General features: G+C 40.0%; 1 protein-coding gene across 8 annotated transcripts in view; it reads right to left on the bottom strand.

Annotated features, from left to right (window-relative positions):
• Positions 1-26666, bottom strand: part of TBX4 (T-box transcription factor 4) — a 125028-nt gene that overhangs the window by 38132 nt on the left and 60230 nt on the right. For all 8 annotated transcript variants that reach the window (XM_072136437.1, XM_072136436.1, XM_072136438.1 and 5 more), the window contains 2 exons: positions 12290-12409; positions 9839-9986 (listed from right to left, as the gene is read on the bottom strand). In XM_072136437.1, coding sequence (XP_071992538.1) covers positions 9839-9986; positions 12290-12409 — 268 coding nt within the window. The remainder of the gene's footprint in view (positions 1-9838; positions 9987-12289; positions 12410-26666) is intronic.

The following is a 26666-nucleotide window of genomic DNA, read 5'->3' as shown; positions in this document are numbered from 1 at the left end:
TTGCATACACAATAAAAAGGACACTAGACTTCAAAAAGCATAAGATCATGTGCATAATGTTCCTCATGTGTTAAACTCAAATGTTTAATTTCTCCCAAAATATTAAAATTTTTTCAAGAATAAAATTTAAATAGTTAAACACTCTAGATAGATTATTGTAAACTGTAACAGCATATTTACAAAAAGTACAGAAAAGGAGGGAACTTTCTGTTGAACTGTGTCTTGTCTTCTTTCTCTCTTTATTGTGCTTTAGTCCAAACAGCTTTATTTTTACTTTCTGATACCTAGATGGAGGATACTTAGGATTTTATATCCCTCTAATGCTACAGTGGGCTGACATTTTATTCATGTGCATTAGATTCTTCACCTGTTTCCTTTGGGAGAAATTGCAGAATGAAATTCTTGGCATTTTTGCTCTTAATTGCTGTAGCAGATAAGGTTTAGAAGCTTGCAACTGGTTATCTTCCAAACTTTCCAGAAAGTAGCACAGATGACTTTGAATGAACTTTAATAAATTTTAAGATATGCATAGGATTGGATGTCCTAGAGCAGCTTGGATAGTTAAAGAAAACTCAATTTGTTGAATCCATATTTAGTGTAAACACAAATCCTGAATTGTGTAGAGAAGATTTTGATATTGAAACAGGACAGAATTGAAAAATATAAATATACTAGAAAATTAAGCTACAAATATAATATATAAAGATGAGTGTATGTTTCTGTGTGTGAGTGTGTATGTATGTCCGCTAAAGGAATCTGCACTGTCGCGTTTACAATCTTTGTGAATCAGGGACACATGCACATGTAAACCAATCAGCTGTAATTTTATAAACAGCTGTGCAAAAATGAAAATTGAGCTCTGATTGGTTGCCATGAGCAACTAGAGCAGTTCTGCTCTCAAACACTTCTGATAAATCTCCCCATAGACAAAGTGACAGTCAAAGACAGTCAAAGTAAAATACAGAGAAGGTGAGAGACAGTCATTGAAAGAGGCGGTCAGAGACAGTCACTGAAGGAGACAGTCATTGAAGGAGACAGTCAGAGACAGTAACTGAAGGTGATGGTCAGAGACAGTCACTGAAAGTGACGGTCATAGTCACTGAAAGAGAGGTTGTCAGAGACAGCCACTGAAAGAGGCGGTCAGTGACAGTCACTGAAAGAGACCGTCAGAGACAAGTACTGAAAGAGACCATCAGAGACAGTCATTGAAAGAGACCATCAGAGACAGTCACTGAAAGAGAACATCAGAGACAGAAAAGATCAGAGACAGAGATGGTTATTGACAGTCACTGAAAGAGACGGTCAGTGACAGTCGCTTAAAGAGATGGTCAGAGACAGTCAAAGACAGAGAAAGTCAGAGACAGAGATCGTCAGTGAAAGTCACTGAAAGAGACGATCAGTGACAGTCACTGAAAGAGATGGTCAAAGACAGAGAATGTCAGAGTCAGAGACAGTCAGGCAGAGTCACTGAAAGAGACAGCCAGAGACAGAGAAGTCAGAGATAAATACGGTCAGTGACAGAGAAGGCCAGAGACAGGGAAGGTCAGAGACCGAGACGGTCATTGACAGAGACAGTCAGAGACAGTCAGAGAGATATAGATACAGATATACAGAATTTAAATATTTTTTTCTAACCCTTTCTATTTTGTTATAGCTAAGAGCAGTTATTTCCTATTCAGGGCTATGCCAGGATCTACAGCTGGTCGAAATAAAAAAGTCAAATGAGCCATGACGGCTACCACTGATGGTTGAAAGTAAATACAACTTAAGACCATTGAGTTAATGTTAATGGATTTAAAGCCTTATCATATTTCACTGCCGAATCGTAATACTCATTGTGTCTTGCAGTCCTTAGATCTAAGAAACAAACCAAAAGAGTCCAGCAGAGGACAACAGATACCAATGGGCATTCTCCTAAGCCTAGAAACTGATTTGGCCAAAACTGTAATAACAATTATAATTCATTATGAGACTTAATAAGTAGCTCATTACCAAGTTACAACATTTTGTTATATGACATGTAGGAGCTACTGTAGGGGGTTAAATGCATTCACTTATATGGGATTTTGTATGACATACATACATTACATCATTGTATTTTCTCAAGAAAACAACCCATTTTTAGATTCTTTATGGTGATTAGCCAATATAAAATTTAGCAGCATGGCTGTGAACTAAAACTTATATTTTTATTAGATATACCTTAACCCCTTAACGCTCTGCGCCGTAGCTCTACGGCGCAGAGGTATAAGGGATGTATGAAGAGGGCTCACGGGCTGAGTCCTCTTCATACAGAGGTGGGGGTTTTTGCATTTTGCACAAAACCCCCACCGCTAATAACCGCGGTCGGTGCCTGCACCGATCGCGGCTATTAACCCCCTAAACGCCGCCGGCAAAGTCGCCGGCGGCGTTTAAAAGACGGCGGCGCGCGGGCGCCGCCATCTTTTTTTCGATCGCCACGCCCCCGAACGTCATCGGGGGGCGGCGATCGGTTGCCATGGTAGCCTCGTGTCTTCTTTTGACACGAGGCTATCTGGCAGCTGCATATTCGTTACAATGAGCCAGTGGCTCATTGTAATGAATGTGCTGCAAAAATGCCATATATTGCAATACTGTAGTATTGCAGTATATGGTAGCAGCGATCTGACCATCTAGGGTTAATGTACCCTAGATGGTCTAAAAGATAGTGAAAAAAAAAAGAAAAAAAAAAGTTTAAAAAATAAAAAAAATCAATTAAATATTAAAAGTTCAAATCACCCCCCTTTCCCTAGAACGGATATAAAACATAACAAACAGTAAAAATCACAAACATATTAGGTATCGCCGCGTCCCAAAATGCCCGATCTATCAAAATATAAAAACGGTTACGGCCGGCGGTGACCTCCGAGGCGGGAAATGGCGCCCAAATATCCGAAATGCGACTTTTACACCTTTTTACATAACATAAAAAATGAAATAAAAAATGATCAAAATGTCGCACAGACCTCAAAATGGTAGCAATGAAAACGTCGCCTCATTTCGCAAAAAATGACCCCTCACACATCTCCGTGCGCCAAAGTATGAAAAAGTTATTAGCGTCAGAAGATGGCAAAAAAAAATTTTTCTTTTTTGTACACATTCGTTTAATTTTTGAAAATGTATTAAAACACAATAAAACCTGTATAAATTTGGTATCACCGCGATCGCACCGAACCAAAGAATAAAGTAGGCATGTTATTTGGAGCGAAGAGTGAAAGTCGTAAAAACTGAGCCCACAAGAACGTGACGCACGTGCGGTTTTTTTTCAATTTTTCCACATTTGGAATTTTTTTTCAGCTTCGCAGTACACGGCATGTTAAAATAAATAACATTGCGGGAAAGTAAAATTCGTTACGCACAAAATAAGCCCTCACACAGGTCTGTACACGGAAAAATGAAAAAGTTAGGGATTTTTGAAGTTGGAGAGCGAGAAATGAGGCGAAAAACCCTCCGTCCTTAAGGGGTTAAAATATACAAAGGTCACAGGTTGTGAATTCTAAAAACAACAACAACAATCCGTACTATAGACGCCGACCTAGGCGACTATACTGATCACCACAATATATTGATTAGCCAATGAGTATAGCTCAGAAAAGTCCTGGTATAAAACTAATGTTGCAAGTTGAAACTGATGGTAGATATAAAATTATTATCATTGATTTTGTGCAATTCTTCAGCTGTTTTTAAGGTCACTATTGTATAAGGTTGTCCCAACATCAATTTTGTTTTCTTTTAACTATAGTATTTAAATTAAATCAGAAAAGTAACTGCCCCATCCATTCACAAACCTACTAGGTGTTCTCCTCTAAAGACTTTGGTTCCTTAATCAAGAAGGAAACATGGCTGCCACAGTTCAAAGAAGTATCCTGCAAATAGACTATAACCACCTCTATGAATGCTCTTGTGGGCTAACTATGGACCGCCTCCATTGCCCTTATTTACATGTAATATTATCATTGGTGAACCTAGTGAATTTCATTCTACAAACTACTGAGGGAAGTTTCCAGAAGTTAGAAGTTATAAAACTTACTTTACAAATATTTCTTATTTGAGAAAGTACTCAGAAACACCTACATTTTGAAAAAATAATATATATTTGGAAAGTTTAATGACTTTATAGTTAGGATTGAGTTATCAATTAGATCCATAACAGAATTGCTTAAGTTTAACATTTTTCACATTGGTCAATGAGCTGCCCAATAAATTGATGCTTCCTTTTACGTAAAGATCAATTATAGCTCACCTTATGTCTTTGCACAGCGGCCACCGCGACATTAACAGAATACTTAGAACTTTCTCCCATCAGTGGATGCATTTATAATTTGTGACTTTTTAGCAGCAGTTTATGACCTAGTAGTAATCGCTGGCACATTTGTGACTATTTCCCCTCTACGTCACTTGGGCAAGGAGGGAGCATACAAGGAGGGAGCATACAACTGTGCCAGGCCCAACTTGCCAGATATATTTCAGGAGGCCATAGCCTCCTGTAAGTTTATGCACCTGGTGGCCAGAAATCCAGATGCACCATATGACCTTGGGAGAGTAAATCTGGAAGAGTCCCTTCTTGAGAAGGGTGTGCTAATGGATCATAGATTAAATAACAGCATGCAATGTCAATCAGCTGCCTCTAAAGCCAGCAAGATCTTGTCATGTATCAAAAGAAATATGGTCTCTCAGGATAGGGATGTAATTTTACCACTGTATAAGGCATTAGTTCAGCCTCACCTGTAATATGCCATTCAGTCCTGGGTACCAGCACATAGGGTACACAATGCAAAACCTCAAAAATGATAAGGGGTATGGAGGGTTTCAGTTATAAAGAAAGATTAAAATAATTTGACTAATTTAGTTTTAGAAAGAGATGACTAAGAGGGAACATGAATAATTTCTACAAATATATAAATGGTCCATACATAAATATGGTAGAAAGTTGTTCCACATTAAATCAGATCAACAGACAAAAGTACTGTCTCTGTCTGGAGAAAACAAGGTTTAATTATCATGGGCGACAAGCCTTCTTTACGATAAGAACTGTGAATCTGTTATGTATTCTGCCTCAGGCGCTGGTCACAGTAGGGACAGCAGAAAGATTCAAGAAGGGTCTAGATGTCTAGTAACATCTAAATAACATTGACAGTTATGTTATAATATAGAATTGTTTCCCCTAAATCCTGCCTTCCTCATCCAATCCCTTCCCTTCCTTTACTTATCTTGATAGACATATGTCCTTTTTTAACTGCATTAACTATGTAACTGTGTAACTATCTGGCCAACATCAAGCGCTGGTGCACATTACAGAATTTTGGGTAAATAATATGAAAATGCACAGAGCTTCCATACATTTTTGTTTCCTTGTTTAAGGTGAGAGAGGAGTTTTAAAAGGCAAAAGTAATTAATTTGTCATCATTTTAAATGCTTAAAAAATCTATGGATCCTTTATGACAGCAACAGCAAGTCATAAATTAGGCACAGACATAACAAAACCAATATTTTGTTCAAGACTTTTAAAAAATGACATCCATCTCCAAATACCCAGTGTCCCATATCCTCTTGGCTTCTATGAAGCATGTCAATAGGTGCTGTTGACACAGTGAAAAAGTAGCTTAGAAAAGGTATAGATAACAAATCTAACATCAAAAACTGATATTTGTAAAATGTATATTAGTTGTACAATAAAAGCAAAGAATGCCTTTGTGCTTATACTACAAAAATATTTTCTTTTTTTTACACATGCACAATAACATACAAAAACAAATTGATGGGTTTTTTTAAGTACCTCTAGTGAACCACACTGTATGACTACATCTGCTGGAATTTGTACAGGAATATCTGATGTATTTATTACATTGCCTACATAATATTTCTTTTTATTCATGAAAGCTTAACCTTTACCCTCATAGGGAAGCTGCAGTCATTTAAAGTGTAATATATCAAAGTCAGACTGTAAGCTGGACATTTGCCTATCTGCTAAGGCAGCCTTATGCCTTTTAGTATGGATCTCTACAGATCTGGGAGTTGATAGGGAGCACACAGATTTTTTTAAATTCATTTTCTCTGCCCACATGTATGCTGTCTAAACCTGAAAAATGGGAACTTGTCAAGAAATATCTACTTACTATTCAAACAGTGTAAGCAATTTTGAAGGTAATTTTGTGTAAGTGGCAAAACTTGACAAGGGATTGTGAGCGTAGACAAAACTAGACGAGGAGTTTTTGGGCTATTGCATTTCTGTTTTTCACTCTCCTCCATCAACAATCCATCACTTTTATATTTATCGGTTAGCAAAATGTATTAAAGCTTGTTATCTACGGGAAAAGAGAATGTGAAACAGAGAATGCAGAATGACAGCTAAGCTCTTGTCATGGCAACTGATTGTTGCACTCCGACGACCTCACGAGTGGCGCTAATAAATAGCCAAAATTGTTGCTCCCATGTGCTGCTTTGATTAAGTGCTGTGGTTAGGTTTGACCATAGCACTTAACAAGTCATCTGCCGCCACTTGTGCCTGTCCCAATCGCGGCAGGTGTCACCCACCTTTTATGGAGAAGGCTCAGTCCATAAGCCTTTTCCATACACTCCTTGGTTGATATAATTTTATGTTGACCTGTTTTGAAGGGTTAAAGCAATATAATATAATATATAATATAATGATGATCCTAAGCATTCAGAGAATCCAAAGCAGCAAATATATAGCAGAACAAAAACAAATATTGATGGCCCAGTCAAAGTTCAGAACTAACTGAAATGCTGTAGCAGAACCCCCACAAAAATTAACATCCACAACCTCCATGAACTAAAATAATATTATACAGAATGTTAAATATATAATAAGGTCATATTTGCCTAATTTTAAGACTTTATGATATCCAAATTTATTATGTGCTGATGTGTTAATCCATAGAATTCAGAGAGGGAGTACTTTTTTCTTTATTGTGTCTCCAAATATAGAATGTATTGGCTTTATGTTCCCTATTTGTTGGCTTGGTATCAGACAGAAAATTGCTCTAAAAATACAACATTATTTTTTAGTCATTGCCTAATTTTCACACTGTCACAACTTAGGTCCCGCCCAGTTGTGTAGAGACCATGAGCTCCTATAAAGGCATTGCACCTTTATTTGCTTAATTTAGCAAATGTATCTTGCATGTCCTGGAACATTTAAATATTTTAAAAAAAATTGCAGCACCAGAGCAAAGAGAAAAATGATGATTGTATTAAAAATTCAGACATGGATTAGAAATAAATGGCAAGTTTTTTTACAAACAAAAAATGAGGTTATAATAAATCCATATTGCGTGGACAAAGTGCATTTGCTATATGAAACATCTGTTGCGTGTGGTGACTGCACTATTTTCATTCTTCAAAATACTTCAAATAATTGTTATGCATTTAGTTTTGGATAGTTGGATAGTTACAAACAATTTTGCTCTCTTCTGATAAATCTCCCCCCATATTTTTAAAACAATGGCCGTATCTCTATTCATTTTTTTCCCTACAAACCTATATACTGTGTGTGATAAGATGAAACCAACATTATAGAGCATTAAATGAGTACTAGAGCAACCCAGTGTTCTCAACCACATGATAATAAAGACTAAAGCCTCATGCAGACGACTGCACAATTTGTAGCCAGATCATGGCCCCTATAGACTGAGGGATGAGTAGTGATCACCCTTCCTCGCTCCTCCTGGTAGTGTGCTTGCCTGACTGCCTGCATGAGGCCTTATTAGTTGTTCTAGTTGCTTTTATTAAAATACACTGAAAATACGATTTTTGGAATTTTCAAAACAGATTTCACAGTTTTCAATACAAAGGAGAATAGAGGAATCTACAGCAATATCCACATATAACCCAGATGTTTCACTGGAATCAATATGGATTTTCCATAGAACAACCCAATCATAGAAGAATCCAACCTGAGAAATCCCACAGAGAACAGATGTATCAGAATAAAGATTTGTAAGATTGTTAATGCCCAGCAGACACAAAAACTGAGACTAAAATTTTTTGCAAAGGAACCCCAGTAAGTAAAACCACTGTCACATCTTCTAAATACGGTACATAATGCAAGCCTTCTGAAAGGAGGAGCACATGTTGTGAATGGTTAATGAAGACCTTTTACCACCTACAAACCCCAATTCTTTGCATCCCATAAAAGGCATTGTAACACTGTTTTCAGCATTGTTGAGCTTTCTTAAATAATCTATTTTTATGGGCAGTGTAAGCCCAGCCCAGTGCCACTCATTCGACAGTACAGAACCTAATTATGCAATATGCAAATTAGGCTCTGTACTGTCAGATGGGTGGTCCTGGGCTGAAGCATAGCACCCTCTTTTAACAATTGAAAGTAAAACTATAGACATTAATTGCTTTAAAACTGTGGGGGCTGAAAAGTAAATACCTACTTAACAAGAATTACTAAAGTACTAATTAAAGTTAAAGGAAACCTACCATTTCAAATGGTAGGTTTAAGCTGTAAACACCGTGCACCAGCTCAGGGTGAGCTGGTGCCGGTGCTTAGTTTCGTTAGTGTTAAAACCGCGGTATCGCGGTTTTAACACTTTTTAAACTTTATAGCAGAAGCCGCTTCGGCGCTGCGCGCGACCGTGCGCGCGCAACGCCTGCGGCATTTCCTATGTAGGCGCGCGCACGCAGCGCCGAAGCAGTTTATGCTATAAAGTTTAAAAAGTGTTAAAACCGCGATACCGCGGTTTTAACACTAACGAAACTAAGCACCGGCACCAGCTCATCCTGAGCTGGTGCTCGGTGTTTACAGCTTAAACCTACCATTTGAAATGGTAGGTTTCCTTTAATGTTGGTGATTTAGTGTTCTCAAAAAAAAACTTAAAAGGAAATCTACCATCAGAATCAAGCATAGATAAACCATTGACACTTGACACCCAAGCACTGTAACTGTGGTAATCTTTTTATATTTGTTATCTATGGCCTACTTCTTCTAAAATCAACTTTTTAAAATTATTCTTTTGAGTCAGAAAGGTTACTGCAGATTTACAGGTTGTTAGACTGTCTCGCCCAGCTCCCTGCTAGGCACTCCCCTTCCCTCTGCTGGCTGTAATCTCACTGCAACACAGGGGGGTCATTTACCTGTTTCTTTTTTGAGACATTTTTTGGAGCATTGCCACATTTTTGGTGCAAAAAACTTCATACTAAACCATATTTAAGGAAAACTTAGAGAATGGAAAGAAGTAGCTTGCGACATTTGTGAGATATTTTTGCGATATTTGTAAATGTCTCAAAAAATTTTTTTTTAAATTCCCCATTTAGCACAAGGAAGAAGTGAGACTGATAAATTACCAAAGAAGCAGACAGAAAAACAACAGGCAAAAACTAGCCAAGACAAACAGATATAAGATAAATGACCCACAGGAAGTTCGAGCACACTGTGGGAGGGGGAAGTGCTCCTACAGTGTAACAGACTGTAAATCTTCAGTCCCAATAGGGAACTGCTCCAATAGCCTTTTAGGCCAATTAGCATAATTTTAAAAGGAGGCTATAAATAAAACATATATGAAGATTACCACAGTCACAATGCCTGGATCTATGAGTAAATGTCCCTGATGTATCCATGTTTGATTATGATGGTAGATTTCCTTTAAACCATTATACAATGCATACAGTGCTATCAACTAACTAGACATAAATGCTAGAAATCAATATCACATGGTACAGTGAAAACTGTGAAGAATATGTAACAGTTGGGAGTAAACATCAATACCCTTTAAATAATATCATATACATGTATTTTTGCAAAAAAGAACTGATTTACTATTCATGTTAAAATGTTTACTTGGAATCTTACATGCCCAAATGGATCGAGATGATTGTTAGTCAGCTTTAGTTTTTGAAATGATACCAGTTGCCTCATCCAGTGAGCTCCAGTAGCAGGAGAGTCCGGATGAACATATAACCTTCCAGGCATTGCAGGCTCGGCTTTACCAGCCACCATCCTGAAAATACAAAGTCCAAATACTAAATTAAAATAGGCAAAATGTTGAATGAGTAATTGGAAAATATGAAACACAGCCACAGATTGGAATCAACGAGGACAGGTGACATGTTTAATTTAAAAAACGGTAGTTGTATAATATATAAAGACTGGGTGATGGTTCCAAATAGGTTTTTTTTTTTATTAAATCGTCATAAGTACACAGAGGATACACAACGCATTTCGGGGAACTGTGGTCCCCTTTTTCAAGTGGATAAAGAATCTGTGGGTTGGCGAAGTACAAAAAGGGTATATGTGCATATATAAAATTTATACAAACATTATATACAAAGAGTAAGAGTTTAGTAAATATGGAAAAAATACACGAGAAAAATCCATAGATGCATAAATAGTAGGAAATGCACCTATTAGATAACAGAATTCTTAAATATATACACATATATACACATATATACATACGACACGACATATATACGAAAAAATATATCACGTTTCTTAGCATAATTGGTAAAAACAATTGGTAAAATCCAGTATTGATGTAATTTAATCATAAATATTTATGGTGAGGGATGACGATTAACCCCCTGGTTAAGAATAATAATAATACATAAAATTGTGGTGTAGCATAGGGACATATACGGGAAATCAATTAATCTCTTAGTTAAAAAATATAATAAATATAATAATAATATGTATAAAAAAATATATAACAAATTGATGAATAAATAGATAATTAAATAATTAAATTAATTGATAAGTACAAGGTATGAGTTAAATAATAATAATAATTAAATTAATTGATAAGTACATGGTATAAATTAAATATACAGATGCTCATTTCTATTTCCCCAAAAAAGTGTGATGACGGGCTTACCAATCGCTGGAGTGATAATCGTGGGCGCTCCAGTGTGTGCGCGCTAGAATGCATGTTGATTATATAGCCCGCGGTGTCTCTGTTGGAGGCGGGTGGCAGCGGGTTATTGCGCATGCGCAGCAGCTGAAGTGTCGCATCCCGCGTGCTCGAAGGGATGCGTTTCCTACTATTTATGCATCTATGGATTTTTCTCGTGTATTGTTTCCATATTTACTAAACCCTTACTCTTTGTATATAATGTTTGTATAAATTTTATATATGCACATATACCCTTTTTGTACTTCGCCAACCCACAGATTCTTTATCCACTTGAAAAAGGGGACCACAGTTCCCCGAAACGCGTTGTGTATCCTCTGTGTACTTATGACGATTTAATAAAAAAGAAAACCTATTTGGAACCATCACCCAGTCTTGTCGTGCGCCCTCTGCTCTTGGCTCTTCTGTACCGACTTTATCACTCCAGCCGATTTAGCACCTCGTGTCTGGATACCCCAATTACACCGGCTGCACCTCGACCCTTATTAAGATCCTATATGCCAATACGAGAGTTGTGCCTTATGTGTAAGCACAACTAAACCAGGTAAGCGACTGTCTAACTACGTCCTATACCCTGATCCAACGTTATCACCCTATGAGCGCTGTTGTGTCCCCTGTTTGCTATCTTCCTGTATAATATATAAAAATCTTCGTATTTATCTACAGCGTTCCCCGCAGCTCCTCTTCCCCTCCCAGCTCTGGCTTCTCTCTGCTCCTGTGGCTTCCAGGCTGAGGCAGTCTATGGACTCTGCCCTCACTCACCTGCGGAGTGTCACCGCCATGTGACGTCATAGCATTTGCATGGATAGAGCACATAGATGCACTGCTGGGAAGCAGTTTATTATTTTTAAGGGGGCTCTGCTGGACATTTTATTAATGAAGGGGCTGCTGTGGTTATTTTATTAATGAGAGGGCTCTTATATTATTAAGGGGAAGCTACTGGGCATTGTTTTGTAGCAGCCACGTTTGCCAGCCTTGGCTAATACTCAAGTTATTAAATTTTCCTAGTTTTTTGGAATAATACTCAGGTCTGCTTATAATCGATAAATATAGTATATATTTTATGTTGAAAGTAATGTTGAAACATACTCTTGGTTTGACGTTCTCCCTCTCACTAAATGCAAGTCATAAAGCCAGCCATTTATTTTACATTTTCTCAGTGGAGGCATTAGTTTTATTGGGATCCACTTAAATCTAATGTATTTGAATCTCTCATTGTGATATAAGTGGAGTTGGAGATATATCACAGCCGCTCATTTCCTGCCCACTATGGAAATAACTAGCAAATACTATTAAAGAATTGTATATCCATACTCCCAATAAGCCTTATGGACCATTTCATTTGGTCAATAGTTGGTAAATAGTAACAATGTGATATAAAAAGAATCTCTTACCATTTATTGTCACAGAATTTGTATCGATGATCATCAGCTGGCACTATGTCTATAAGGAGAATATATTTAGTCTTGGGGTTCATGCCAGTGACTTTAACCTTGTAACTTGGAAACATTCTCCTACAAAGAAAATTGAAGAGAAAACTCAATATTAATAGATGATCAGAACATAGAAAGAAACTTATAAGAGTACAAATGGCATGGTTATAAAGTCAAAACCACCAATGTGCTTTATAAAGTACATTGCATGGAAAAATCACTTGTGTCTCTGAAAGCAGCTATACTAGTTTCTCATGGCAGTAACTACTAGGACTTGTGATGATCACAGAGTTGACCTGCTTTATTGTTTACTTCCTCCAGGTAAAAATATGTCCCTTGTCATGTGCACCGGTGTGACATCACATGACTTTGGACAGATTTTCAATTACGTGAAGTAAATAGTGAAGCTTCTGTTGAATAACAGCCTGCGGCGATCTAGAAAACCATGTGGAATTGATCCAGAAAGTATATTGGAAAATTTTATAGCTTTTCATTATACAGTTTAAATTATTTGCTTAAAATGGACAACCCCTTTAAGCTTCTTACATTGCGCCCCCAAGGTTGCATCTACTGTGACTTTTGTTTTCAAAAGGCAGCGCAAACCACCAAAAACACCAATTATTACCTAATTTATGAAATAAAAAGTGATTAAAAAACATATTTATATATTTCTGTTGTAAAGTACAACATAGTATTAATAAAACCTAATTAGTAAAACATAAGCAATAGGCAAACAAACTTTTCAAAGCTCATTAAAAACAAAAGTGATCCCCAAAATTCCAATTCAGAAATCTCCTTGAAAATACCAATGTACGATTTGTCTGATAAGGAGATTATTTCGATTTTTAAAAATAGGAATTTGATGAAAAGACAAACTCAAAATCACTTTGGTAGGCTGTTGTTCAAAAGTTATAACCATATAAAGCAACACATGTCAGATTCCAAAAGAAGAGCTGAGTCTTAAGCTACAAAATTGCTGCGTCCTTAAGGGGATACGCTCTATAAAATAAAAGATCCAGATGCCTGCAGATCTTTCTATGCATACACTGGTATCAAAAGGAGCAATGGCTTTTACATTCAGTCTAAATATTATCTTTTATCGGGGTATTAAAGGGATTATACTAGACAGTACATTTTTTTTTATTACTGGCATGGCCTGCTGTAAAATACAAAAGAAATTATTTCTGTCTTCATCTACAGTGGAAGTGACAGGACAGATTGGAGGTGAAGATGTACTCTACTCTAGGATCTCTTGTTAAAGCAGCCTTGTTGGAGAATTGTTGAACTGCTTATAAACACACTCCAAAACATACTGGTAGGTTGATTAGATTGTGAGCTCCATTGGGGACAGGGACTGATTTTGCAAGCTCTGTGTGGTGCTGCATAATCTGTGTGCGCTATATAAATAAAATAATTTTATTATTATTATTAACTGCCATTGCTGTAAGTTTTTAAATGCCAGCAGGCATTTGGGTCCAAAAAGGAATACATTTTGGACAATTTTCTTAAAATCCCATTTTACAGGCTACCAATGGTTTTATATGCTTACTAGAGATGAGGGAACATACTCGTCCGAGCTTGATGCTCACTCGAGCATTAGCATACTCGCAACTGCTCGGTGCTTGGAAGAGTATTTCGCCCAATCGAGAAAATGTCATCTCACGGCGTTTAGACTTTTGGCGGACAGAAACAGAGCCAATCACAAGCCAGGAGATTCTGCAGTACACCCAGCATCACGTGGTACACTTACATGTCGATAGCAGTGGTTGGCTTGCATGATCAGCTGACCCTGAAATAGACTAGCCCGTGTCCTCGCTGCTCGGATCATTCTCTGTCTGGATGCCGTTAGGGAGAGGGCTGCTGCTGGTCAGGGATAGCATTAGGGTGCTAGCAGATTACTGTTAGGCAGGAGTGATTCTACAAAAACCTTACTGTTAGGCAGGAGTGATTCTCCAAGAACCTTACTGTTAGGCAGGAGTGATTCTCCAAGAACCCAACAGTCCCTGTTAGGGCTACATTAGCATTTTTAAAAAGGTTGCTGCTGAGCTCTTTTCCGATGCCCAGGTTTTCCACCGGTCGCAGTCTGTGGGTCCTGATGACCTTCTTGACGTAGTGGAAGAAGTGTGTAAAGAGGTGTCGGATGATGAGGAGACACGGTTGTCAGACAGTGGTGAAGTTGTTGTCAGGGCAGGAAGTCCAAGGGGAGAGCAGACTGAGGGATCGGAGGATGATGAGGCGACAGACCCAAGCTGGGTTGATAGGCCGGATGAACACAGTGCTCGTGAGATGGGGGCAAGTGCAATAGGAGAACAGGTTGGAAGAGGCAGTGGTGGGGCCAGACGGAGAGATAGGGCCAGAGCTGGTGCATCATGGCCAGGGCTAGATTTTCTGAAGTCTGGTTCTTTAAAGAAACACCGGATGACTGATGGACTGTGGTGTGCGACCTGTGCCACACCAGGATCAGCAGGGGTTCCACCACTACTAGCTTAACCACCACCAGTATGCGCAGGCATATGAATGCTAAACATCCCACTAAATGGAACCCCTGTGTCATTTTCTGCCTCTGCTAGTCAGCCCCCTGCCCAGGACCCCAACAAAAACACCTCCCGGGCAAAAAACCACGCCTTCGCCTCCATGATCCTCCACAGCGTCCACCAATGTCTCCATGCACAGCGTCCAGCTCTCTATACCCCAGACAAGGTCCACCTAACCACGGACATGTCGACGAGTGCTGCCGGGCAGGGCCACTGTATATCGCTGATGGCACATTGGGTTAACTCGCCCCTCCTCTTCCTCCGAATTACCATCAGTAGGCATGGCGCTATCATTTGGTAGCTCTAGGCACAGCAGCAGTGCCATCGCTAAGCGACCACAGGTGGTGCTCAAACTGCTGAGCCTAGGCGATAAAAGGCACACCGCCCAAGAGCTATTACAGGGCATCACGGCGCAGACCGATCTGTGGCTGGCACCGCTGAACCTGAAGCCAGGCATGGTTGTGTGTGACAACGGCCGTAACCTGGTGGCGGCTCTGCAACTCGGTAGACTGACACATGTGCCACGCCTGGCCCATGTGTTAAATCTCATAGTTCAACGTTTCCTCAAGACATACCCCAATCTGTCTGAGTTGCTCACGAAGGTGCACCGCATCTATGTGCATTTCAGAAAGTCCAGCACAGATGCTGCCACTCTCAGGGCAGCGCCGCCTCAACTGCCCGCTCACCGACTCTTGTGCGACGTGCCCACGAGGTGGAATTCAACATTAACCATGTTATCCAGAGTTTACCAGCAGCACAGAGCGATTGTAGACTGCCAGATGTCAACTTCCACCAGAACTGGTAGTCAGGTCAGTCAGCTTCCTCAAGTCTACAATGAGGAGTGGACGTGGATGTCTGATATCTGTCAGGTGCTGAGTACCTTTGAGAGTCAACACAGATGTTCAGTGGCGCAATCATCAGCCTCACCATCCCGCTGCTTGGCCTGTTGAAAAACTCTCTGGTCAGCATGAAGTCGGAAGCTTTGTGCTCGTCACAAGAGACGGGGGAAGAAGATTCCCTTGTTGATAGCCAAAGCACCCTCCAGTCTGTTTCTCAGCGCACATCGGAGGAGGTGGAGGAGGATGAGCAGGAAGAGGAGGAGAATATTGGCGAGACAGAAGAGGGGAGCATTGCTCAGTCCTTAACTGTTCAGCGTGTATGGGCAGAAGAAGAGGAGTTGGAGGAGGAGGAAATGGAGAGTCAGGCCAGTGAGGGGAGTGAATTCTTGCACGTTGGGAGCATATGGCAGATTTCATGCTAGGCTGCCTATCCCGTGACCCTCACCCGTCACCGATTACTGGGTATTCACTCTCCTGGACCCATGGTACAAGCAAAATCTTTCCACTCCCATCCCTGTAGAGGAAAGGAGTGTGAGAATGCATGAATACCAGCAGGTCCTGGTTCACAAGCCGAAACAGTATTTCCCTTCTGACAGCGCTAGCAGCAGAGGGGGTACTTCTGCGGGACAAGTAGTGAGGGAGAGTAGGCGAGCAGGCAGCTTGTCCAGCACTGGCAGGGGTACGCTTTACAAGGCCTTTACCAGTTTTTTGTCACCCCAGCAAGACACTGTCACCTGTCCCCAGTCTCAGCAGAGTAGGGCTGATCTTTCCAGAAAGATGGTGAGGGAGTACGTAGCTGACCATACCATTGTCCTAAATGATCACACAGCTCCCTACAACTACTGGGTTTCAAAGCTGGACATGTGGCCCGAACTGGCGCTGTACGCCTTGGAGGTTCTTGCCTGCCCTGCCGCTAGCGTGTTGTCAGAGCGGGTTTTCAGTGCAGCTGGTGGCATCAGCATAAGCGTACATGCCTGTCGACTGACAGCGCTGACAGGCTGACACTTATTAAGATGAATCAAGCCTGGATTTCTCATGATTTCCATTCTCCACCAGGTGAAAGCAGCTCAACCTGAATAATTCTCATGTATGCACTCCTCATTCTCCTCCTTCTCCTCCTCTTTGTACACTAAAGCAGAGGCAACTGGCTATATTTTGCTAGGGCCAACTGGCTCTAGCTACAGTACTCTATGTATTTAATTTTTCTGGAGGGCCACCTACCCGGTACTCTGTTTTAAACAATTTTTGGGATTGTCACATACAGGTACTCTATGTATTTAATTTTTCTGGAGGGCCACCTACCCGCTCCTCTGTTTTAAAAATTTTTTGGGAGTGCAACATACAGGTACTCTATGTATTTAGTTTTTCTGGAGGGCCACCTACCCGTTCCTCTGTTTTGAAAACTTTTTTGGACTGACACATACAGGCACTCAATCTATTTAATTTTTCTGGAGGGCCACCTACCCGCTCCTCTGTTTTAAAAACTTTTTTGGACTGCCACATACAGGCACTATCAAAATTTAATTGTCTCCATAGCGGCCTCCACACGTCGTCTTTACAGCAGCCTCCACACGTCGTCTTTATAGCTGCCTCCACACGTTGTCTCCATTGCTACCTCCACACGTCATCTCCATAGCTGCCTCCAAAAGTCGTCCACATAGCTGCCTCCATACATCGTCCCCTTAGCAAACCAGCTGTGTCAGGCAGAATTTTGGGTTGTTTTAACGGCTTCCACATCAAACTTGTTAACTTTGTTGCCACCCTGCTGTGTTATCCACAAAATATGCCGCCAAACTTTTATCACTTACCAATATTAATTCAGCGCTACTTGCGCATCTGTTTACGTTCCCCTCCCCCGCCATGACCAGGCCAAATTCTTATAAGAACAGTACTACACTTGATCTTATAGAAAAGGTTCTTAGAAGTGCTGTTTGTAGCCCCCGCCTCCTTTGAAATCATAATTTTTTCTAAATAAATGCTTCTGGCCCCCAGGCCCATTTTGGGTGGGGAGGAGCCGAGAGGCAGGGGCTTGGACAGGCGAAAACTCGTCTGGCAGCGGACCGCCAGCTCCATCCCAAGATTTGGCAGCCTCAGAGGCATCCATGCATGCTGCCACTGCTGTTTCCTGTCCATTTCGCCTCCACGATCCTCCACATGCTGTGTTAGCGACTAAATATACCATCAACCTTTTGTTCACATAGGAAATAATTTCAGCGCTTCTTGCTCACCTCCTTTGGTTCCTCTCTGCTGCCATAACCAGGCCAAATACTGATACGTACAGTGCTACACGTTATCCTCGCCAAAAGGAATTTTTAAAATTGGTTTGAAGCCTCAGTCCATTTGGGGTATGTCGCCATGCCACTCTCTAGCCTGCCTCTGCTGCCGCTACCTCTGCATGCTGTCCCCTATTGTGTCAGGGTCAATTATTGGGTGTTTTAGATGCTATCTCGCCTCATTCGGTCACTCTGTCATCGCCATGCTGTTGCCCATAATTTTGGCATAATGGTGCGATTAAGCAGCCTCAGAGGCATCCATGCATGCTGCCCCTGCTGTTTCCTGTCCATTTCCATGGTGTTTGCATCATTTTCTGAGGTTTCCAGGTGTTTGGCCAAGCTTCCCTGTGCAGAGTCTTGGTCCCCTTGAAAAATGCTCGAGTCTCCCATTGACTTCAATTGGGTTCGTTTGACTCAAGTAATGAGCACTCGAGCATTTTAGTGCTCGCTCATCTCTAATGCTTATCCAAACACCTACTACTGCTACTGCCATTCCCTACTTCTCAATCCCTCTAGTAATATAGTATGGAATGTGATAAAACAGCAGAAGATACCCATGTGCTAGAAAGAAGTATTAAAACATGAAGAAGCATAAGTACAGTAAAGAACACATTTTAACAATATTTTGAAAACATTTTATATATTGTATGCAATTAATTGAAAAAAAAATTATTTTAAAATGAAAAGCAGTACACTGAGAAAGATGATAGCTAGAGCAGGAGATGTTTGTGTCTAGCTGTGTATGGAAAGTAGTACCTGTAGTAACCAACTGGTTTGTGAGAAGCCAGTCTCTTTATGTATTTTGCCTTTGCAGTCCTCCTTTTCAGGTGTATGGAGGTTTAAAGGCAATGTATTCTGGGTAAGAAATATGCATGTAAGTTCTCGGAGGTTGGAAAAATAAAACCCTCTCTCCAGGAGCCAACACAGGACCATGCCTCTTATGTGATCTGCCATGCCTATGCTACTGCTATCAATTCTATTGTAAATCACAATCCTACTAAAAGTTTTGAGCAATTGTTTCGTCCCTCAGTTTTTACCAGCCATTTTGTCACAGCTGCATCTTTTGTAAAGTTTAAGGAAAAGGAAGAGTATAACCATCTGCAATTTTGCTACAGAAAATATTTTAAATTGTTAAGATATAATCACATTATTGTATATAAAGGCAATGAATAACCATGTGGTGTTGGCCTCTTAGCCAAAGACTATTAAAATGTTAGGAAGAACTTTTGAGGTTTCCCACAAAATTACATCATGGTGGTAAGCAACTCTCTGGAACATGCTATTTCACTATAGAAAATATGTTTATATTCCTAAGATGTTTTCTACTTATACATTCAATACTAATTAAAACTGTTTGGCGCCAACTACTTAAACACAGAGAATATGTAAAATATTTAAGATGTTTCCAACAGATGTATTTAATGTCAGATAATAACTGTCTGGATTGTGATATGCTAAAACATCATATCATTTGGAGGTTTTCTACAAATGCATATACTGGTAGTAAATAACCATGTGGCGTGTACTACTTCATCAAAGAAGATATGCTATAATGCTATATTTTGTAAGATTCATATCAATGCATTTAATTGTGAGATAAACTGATACAGCAACAGTGACTATGTAATAACTGCTGGTTATGATAGTTCTCCTGTGAAGCGACACTATTGAGTTGCCTCATATCTCTTCCTCCATTATTTTCACTCCCACTTTCTCTATAACTTTCACTGTAATGTCTGTAATGTACAGGCTGAATTGATGCGTTGGACCTGCCTCCTAATTCACTGATGGTATAACATTACATTTAAAGGGAATCTACCAGCAATTTTGACAAAGCTGCATATACAGTTAGATAGCATCCCTGAAGAGCTGTATAACAATACCTATCTGAGTGTTAATAGCACCAGGACTATGAAAAATGCCTGCAGCTTTGCATAGTCAAGACAAGCCCTTCCAAGGAGAGCTGAATAGCAGAATGAGCTTAAAACATCAAGTTATCTTTTTTTAACCCTTAATTACCTTTATTATGTATTTAATTTTATTATCTCTATATTCATCATCACCTACACCACAGCTGAAGCCCTTCTGGTTTGCCTGCAAGCCATTACAGGGACGCCTATCTGGACATTGTCCAAGGTCATGTCATCCATCCTTTCTAGCCGCCTGTGCCTTCAGACATCTTTTGGAAACACTCCAAATAATCCTCAAACGTTTGTTTCAAAATCTGTTTTACACATCAATATTGAAAGTGATGAATGTGATGACGATGACTTTAAAAAGAGTAGGGGAAATTGAAGCAAAATGAACTAGACTAAATGTGCTGCTAAAATGTGCCCAGACAAACTATATACCCTGTTTCCCCTGAAATAGGACATCCGTCGAAAATAAGACCTAGTACAATTTTGTGCCATGTTAGAAATATAAGTCCTCCCCTGAAAATAAGACCTAGTGGCAGACATTGCTACATATCCCCCCAAGACGTACATTAGTATTAGTAGATTTTTTAGATGGTGCAATAGGTTGTGACATTGGTGAAGAATTACGGAATAAAATCACTGACTGTTGGAGGACAAACACGCTACAAGCAGCTACATGGACATGAACTGGTCATTTAAGGAAACTGCTATTGCTAAAAATGAGAGATTGGGGCCTAATATTCCAATAGTTCAGAGTTTGGAGAGTTATATGGATGTTTTAGAAATAGATTTTTTGTTCACCAATAAATGTAAATTCTTTTATATGGAAAAATAAGACCTAGTGCATCTATAGGGGCAAAAATGAATATAAGACACTGGGGAACATTTACTTATCCGCTCCAGTCGCGATCCAACGGCGGGTTCTCCGATGCTGATTCGGGTCCAGCTGGGATTCACTAAGGTCCGTGTGCCCAAAGTCCACCAGGTATCCCTGCTGCGTCAAGGTCCGTTCACCTTCTATTTCTTGGTGCAGGTAAGAGACACATTTATTTTTAAATACCGCAGTTTTTCTGAATCTGTTGGGTTTTCCGACAGCCACACCCCCTGATAATGGGGATCGGAAGCCGCCGGGAGCCGCGACGAACTTCGGGGACAACGGAGGGTGAGTATTAAGTTTATTTCTTTATCTGTATACTAGTAGGGGCTGCTGTATACTACTGAGGGCAGACTGTATACTGAGGGGGGCATGCTGTATACTACTTGGGACAAGCTGTATACTACTGGGGGCAGGCTGTATACTACTGGGGGCAGGCTGTATACTACTGGGGGCAAGCTGTATACTACTGGGGGTAGGCTGTATACTGATGGGGGCAGGCTGTATGCTACATGGGGGCAGGCTGTATACTGCAAGGGGACAAGCTGTATACTGCAAGGGGACAAGCTGTATACTACTGGGGGCAGGCTGTATACTGCAAGGGGATAAGCTGTATACTACTGGGGAAAGGCTGTATACTACTGGGGGCAGGCTGTATACTACTGGGGGCAGGCTGTATACTACTGGGGACAGGGTGTATACTACTGGGGGCAGGCTGTATACTACTGGGGGCAAGCTGTATACTACTGGGGGCACGCTGTATGCTACATGGGACTGCTGTATGCTACGTGGGGCTGGCTGTATACTACTTGGGGGCTGGTAGGCGGTATACTATATGGGGGCTCGTTGGCTGTATACTACACCCTCGGCTTATACTCGAGTCAATAGGTTTTCCCAGTTTTCGGTGGTAAAATTAGGGGTCTCGACTTATACTCGGGTCGGCTTATACGCGAGTATATACGGTAAGTGCAGTTAAGTTAGAGCTGAAGTAACACCTGTGCCAGTTCTAAATCTGTTTTTAGTATAAGGGAAATATATTCAACATTTTACTAAATATGTCAGAAACATTTATAGAGTATAATCATTCCTGAAAAGCTCCTATTCAGCATAAATCACAGGTGAGATATATCATGCCTTTGCTCCAGAATTCTGGCTTTAAAAAAGCACAAACCAGGGCATATGCAACATTTTAGGTTCACTTGCACAAACACTCACTATAATTTTTGAATGACTATGATCAAGGTTCTTGGTGAAAAAACTTGTCAGAGCCCACAAGTAATTCTGAGAAACAGTAATACCCCAAAACTGATATTGAATACACAATAAATAAATAAATTATAAATAAATCTTTATTTCTATAGCTCCATTAGACTCATAATTCTCCCCTCTGCTGCTGCAGAACCTCATAATATAAACCTCAGCTGATGCAGAACTTCATAATATAAACCGCAGCTGTTGCAGAATCTTATAACACACACCTCAGCTACTGCAGAACATCATAGCGCACAACTCAGCTGCTGCAGAACACTATAACACTCACAGGATGCAGCAGGATAGCATAAAAACAACACACACACACACCTCAGCTGCTGAAAAATATGATTACACACACTTCAGTTTCTGCAGAGCATAATAATGCACACCTCAGATGCTGCAGTACCTAACAATACTCACCTCAGCTGCTGAAGGATATCATCATGCATGTCTCAGCCGCTGCATGACATCATAATACACACTTCAGCTACTCCAAAGCATACCTCATCTGTTGCAGAGCATCATATCACACACACCTCAGCTGCAGAGATCATTATTATCCATATTGCAGATGCTGAACTCATACACACCTGATCCTCATAATATACACCTCTGCTGACGCAGAATCTCTTGATAAACAACACAGCTGGTCCAGGACATCATCTTGCATACTACAGCTGCAGGACCTCATCATACACACCTAAGCTGCCGCAGATCTTCATAATACTCGCTGCAGCAGAACATCATAATGTACACCTCAGCGGGTGCAGAACCTCACAATACATGCCTCATCTGCTGCAGGAGATTTTAATACACACCTCACCTACTGCAGAACTTTATAATACAAACCTCAGAAACTGCAAAACATCATAATGCACACCTCAGCTAGTGCAGAACCTCACAATATATGCCTCATCTGCTGCAGAATATTATAATGCACTACTCACCTACTGCAGAACTTTATAATATAGACCTCAGCAACTGAAGAACATCATAATGCACACCTCAGCTGGTGCAGAACCTCACAATACATGCCTCATCTGCTGCAAAACATTATAATGCACACCTCACCTACTGCAGAACTTTATAATACAGACCTCAGCAACTGAAGAACATCATAATGCACACCTCAATTGGTGCAGAACCTCACAATACATGCCTCATCTGCTGCAGAACATTATAATGCAAACTTCACCTACTGCAGAACTTTATAATACAGACCTCAGCAACTGCAGAACATCATAATGCACACCTCAGCTGGTGCAGAACCTTACAATACATGCCTCATCTGCTGCAGAACATTATAATGCACACCTCACCTACTGCAGAACTTTATAATACAGACCTCTGCAACTGCAGAACATCATAATGCACACCTCAGCTGGTGCAGAACCTCACAATACATGCCTCATCTGCTGCAGAACATTATAATGCACACCTCACCTACTGCAAAACTTTATAATACAGACCTCAGCAACTGCAGAACATCATAATGCACACCTCAGCTGGTGCAGAACCTCACAATACATGCCTCATCTGCTGCAGAACATTATAATGCACACCTCACCTACTGCTAAACTTTATAATACAGGCCTCAGCAACTGAAGAACATCATAATGCACACCTCAGCTGGTGCAGAACCTCACAATATATGCCTCATCTGCTGCAGTACATAATAATGCACACCTCACCTACTGCAGAACTTTATAATACAGACCTCAGCAACTGAAGAACATCATAATGCACACATCATCTGGTGCAAAACATCATAATACACACCTCTACTGCTACATCACATCAAAACGCATACCTCTGGTTCTGCAGAATATTACCAAGCACACGTCAGCTGCTGCAAAAGATCATAATTCACACCTCAGGTATTGCAGTACCTCATTATACACAATTCTGTAGAACCTCATCATGATACTTACCTCAGCTAGTGCATAACCTCATAAAACATGCCATAGTTCCCACATAACTTCATACTACACACCTCAGCTGCCACAGAACATCAAGATGCAAACTGCAGCTGCTGCAGATAATGCATGCCCAAACTGCTGCAGAACCTCACAATACATGTTCCAACTGCTGCAGAACCTCATAATACATGTCACAGCTGCTGCAGAACCTCATAATACACACTTTAGCTGCTGCTGAACCTAACAATATGCCCTGCACACCACTGCATCTTACACTTTACTCATCCAGACCCTGCTGCTTAGTCCATAGTCCTGGGAATGCAAAGTGGAAGATCCACCTCTCATCCATAAAAATTGATTGTCAAAGAGCCAACATGTTATGATACTTATGATAATCCCTTTGAATTTGTTTATACTTCCAGTTAATATGTTTTCTTCTCCTCTAAACAGAAGAAACATAATGGCCGCCTTCTTTGGTTCATATGACTCATTACTGTTTCCATAAATTCCAGATGTTATATATGTAACAGCATCGGGCAAAAGAGGAGGGGGGGCAATAGCTAAATGCTTTTACTTCACTTATACCCTGAGAGAAGTATGTTCCCACAATGTGCTATTTATATAGGTGAGAACTTGCATGATCAACGTATTGTTATCTGTAAATCAAACTTGAAACATTCAGTGGAAAGCGATCTGTGATGCAAAGAAAAATGGCCTTTAGTGAATTGTAAACTCTGCCTGAGAATGTATGTTATTAATTGTTCATTTTTCAAACTGAGTAATAAAGATTTCAAAGCCAAAATTAGCCTACATGTTTGACAGTGATGAAAAAGATGTATCAATAACAGATATGGCCAAAATGATTTATGCTCCATAGCTTCATAGGCTATTTAGTTTCTTTCCTACACTTCCAAGGCAGACTGCTAAAGGAGCCATACTCATATAAATGCTAAGTGCTTTTTTAATGGTATTTAAAAGTAAGCTTCGACATATGGAGCTGATGTAGGGTACCCGGGGCTTGGCTTTGAAAGTTCTTTTGTATAAGCGCCCCTGAATAAATAGAAACATTGACCAAAGCATTCAGGCAATTCTTATTCACTGTCTACCACCAGCAATACTAGTTTTATAGTCTAATACAATGTTCCAAGTTAAAAAGAGGAAAAATATTATAAATGCCTAAAAAATCATGCAACACTTGGTCAAGCTTGACTTCTTTTTATCTAACTACATACTACTATCAGCAGAAATGAAGGATTTTGGCAGTTGTGCTTCAGTCTTTATTACTGACCACAACTGCTGTACTTTGGCACTCCGGCAGATCAGCACTGTGCTGTCCAGAGCTTTTCAGAATCATATTCTTAATAAAATAATGTTTATTGGAGGTTGGCAGAATGGACATAGTAAATAAATGTCTACAGTCAGACATAAACACAAGTCTCCTAGGAGTTTGCATAACAGAACTAACGTGTTAACTCTACAACTTCTTATATCCCCTGTGCTAAGGAGAATAGAACAAAGCTTCCACTGATACTTTTATGCAGGTTGTAATTGGCTATTTTGTTGTTAAAGTTTACATTCTTTTTGGCGTGTTCCTCTACTTGAGTAATACTTGTATTAATCCGTTCATATAAAAGCCAATAAAATGACTTCAGAGAAAAAGAGAAAGCCAAGTAATCCCGGAAAATGCCATTCAGCGTTGTGCAGATACCTTCTCCAAGGAATAAGTCAAGAGTTGGACACATAGAAAGAGCAGCTATGCTAAGCCCCATAGGGGCCCAGGGATATAGAGAGCCACACAAGGCTGTATAGAGAACCCCAGATGGAACAACCATTAAGTTAGAGTTAGCTTCTTCTGGTTACCACATGTTTACAATGGAGTCTGATGAATCACATCCTGTAGACTCAATATATTGTACAATTTGCTTCCACAAATCATATGATGCCTGCGGTTTGCTATAATGAAAGTAAGAAATGAACAACTATTGTGAAAAATCTTAATATCTGTGTGCAAATATCCATAACTGAACACATATACATATCTAATTTTGCTGTCTGGTGTCATGATATAAATTGATACATTAATTAGTGGAAATAAATTTTCCCAACTAAGCACAAAGTTACTGGAAGATTGTTAGCTGTTACATTTTCATGTTAGCTTGCATCAAAGAGCACCGCTGCATCTCTCCCTCACCCTGAATTTGTCCAGAAAAAGTAATGATGCAAATCTGCGTTTTGGTGAGTGCCATTCTTCCACCTCTTTATACATGTTGAAGTTGGAACTTTCTATGCATTGAAAAGAGCACCTCCATAGCAGACCTCTGCAAAGCTTTTGGAAGGCGTCACATGGTAACATCACCGTATGTGTGTGTATATATATATATATATATATATATATATATATATACATATATGAGAGGACACCTCCCTTATAGACTGTTTTCTTATTCGATCACTGATATTTTTTTAAAATGTTTGCCTTTATGCTCTATGGAAGCTGCCTACTTTTTGCAGACCACCTATTTCCTGTGCAAATAGATCTGCTTAAAGAGGTTTCACTAAATGTAAACTGTGCTGTGTGTGCAGGATCTAATGCCATTCATTAGAATGGATGAGGAGCTTGAGGTCTGTCTTTATTTGGGCATTCAAGCTTTAACACATACCCAATTCTGCTACATTCAAACACAAACAGCTGTGCTACATACCATTCCTGGAGGTGTATGAAAATATCC

The sequence above is a fragment of the Engystomops pustulosus genome, chromosome 2 (genome assembly GCF_040894005.1).
Source record: "Engystomops pustulosus chromosome 2, aEngPut4.maternal, whole genome shotgun sequence".
Lineage (NCBI taxonomy): Eukaryota > Metazoa > Chordata > Amphibia > Anura > Leptodactylidae > Engystomops > Engystomops pustulosus.
This window is presented reverse-complemented; position numbering and strand designations above follow the sequence as displayed.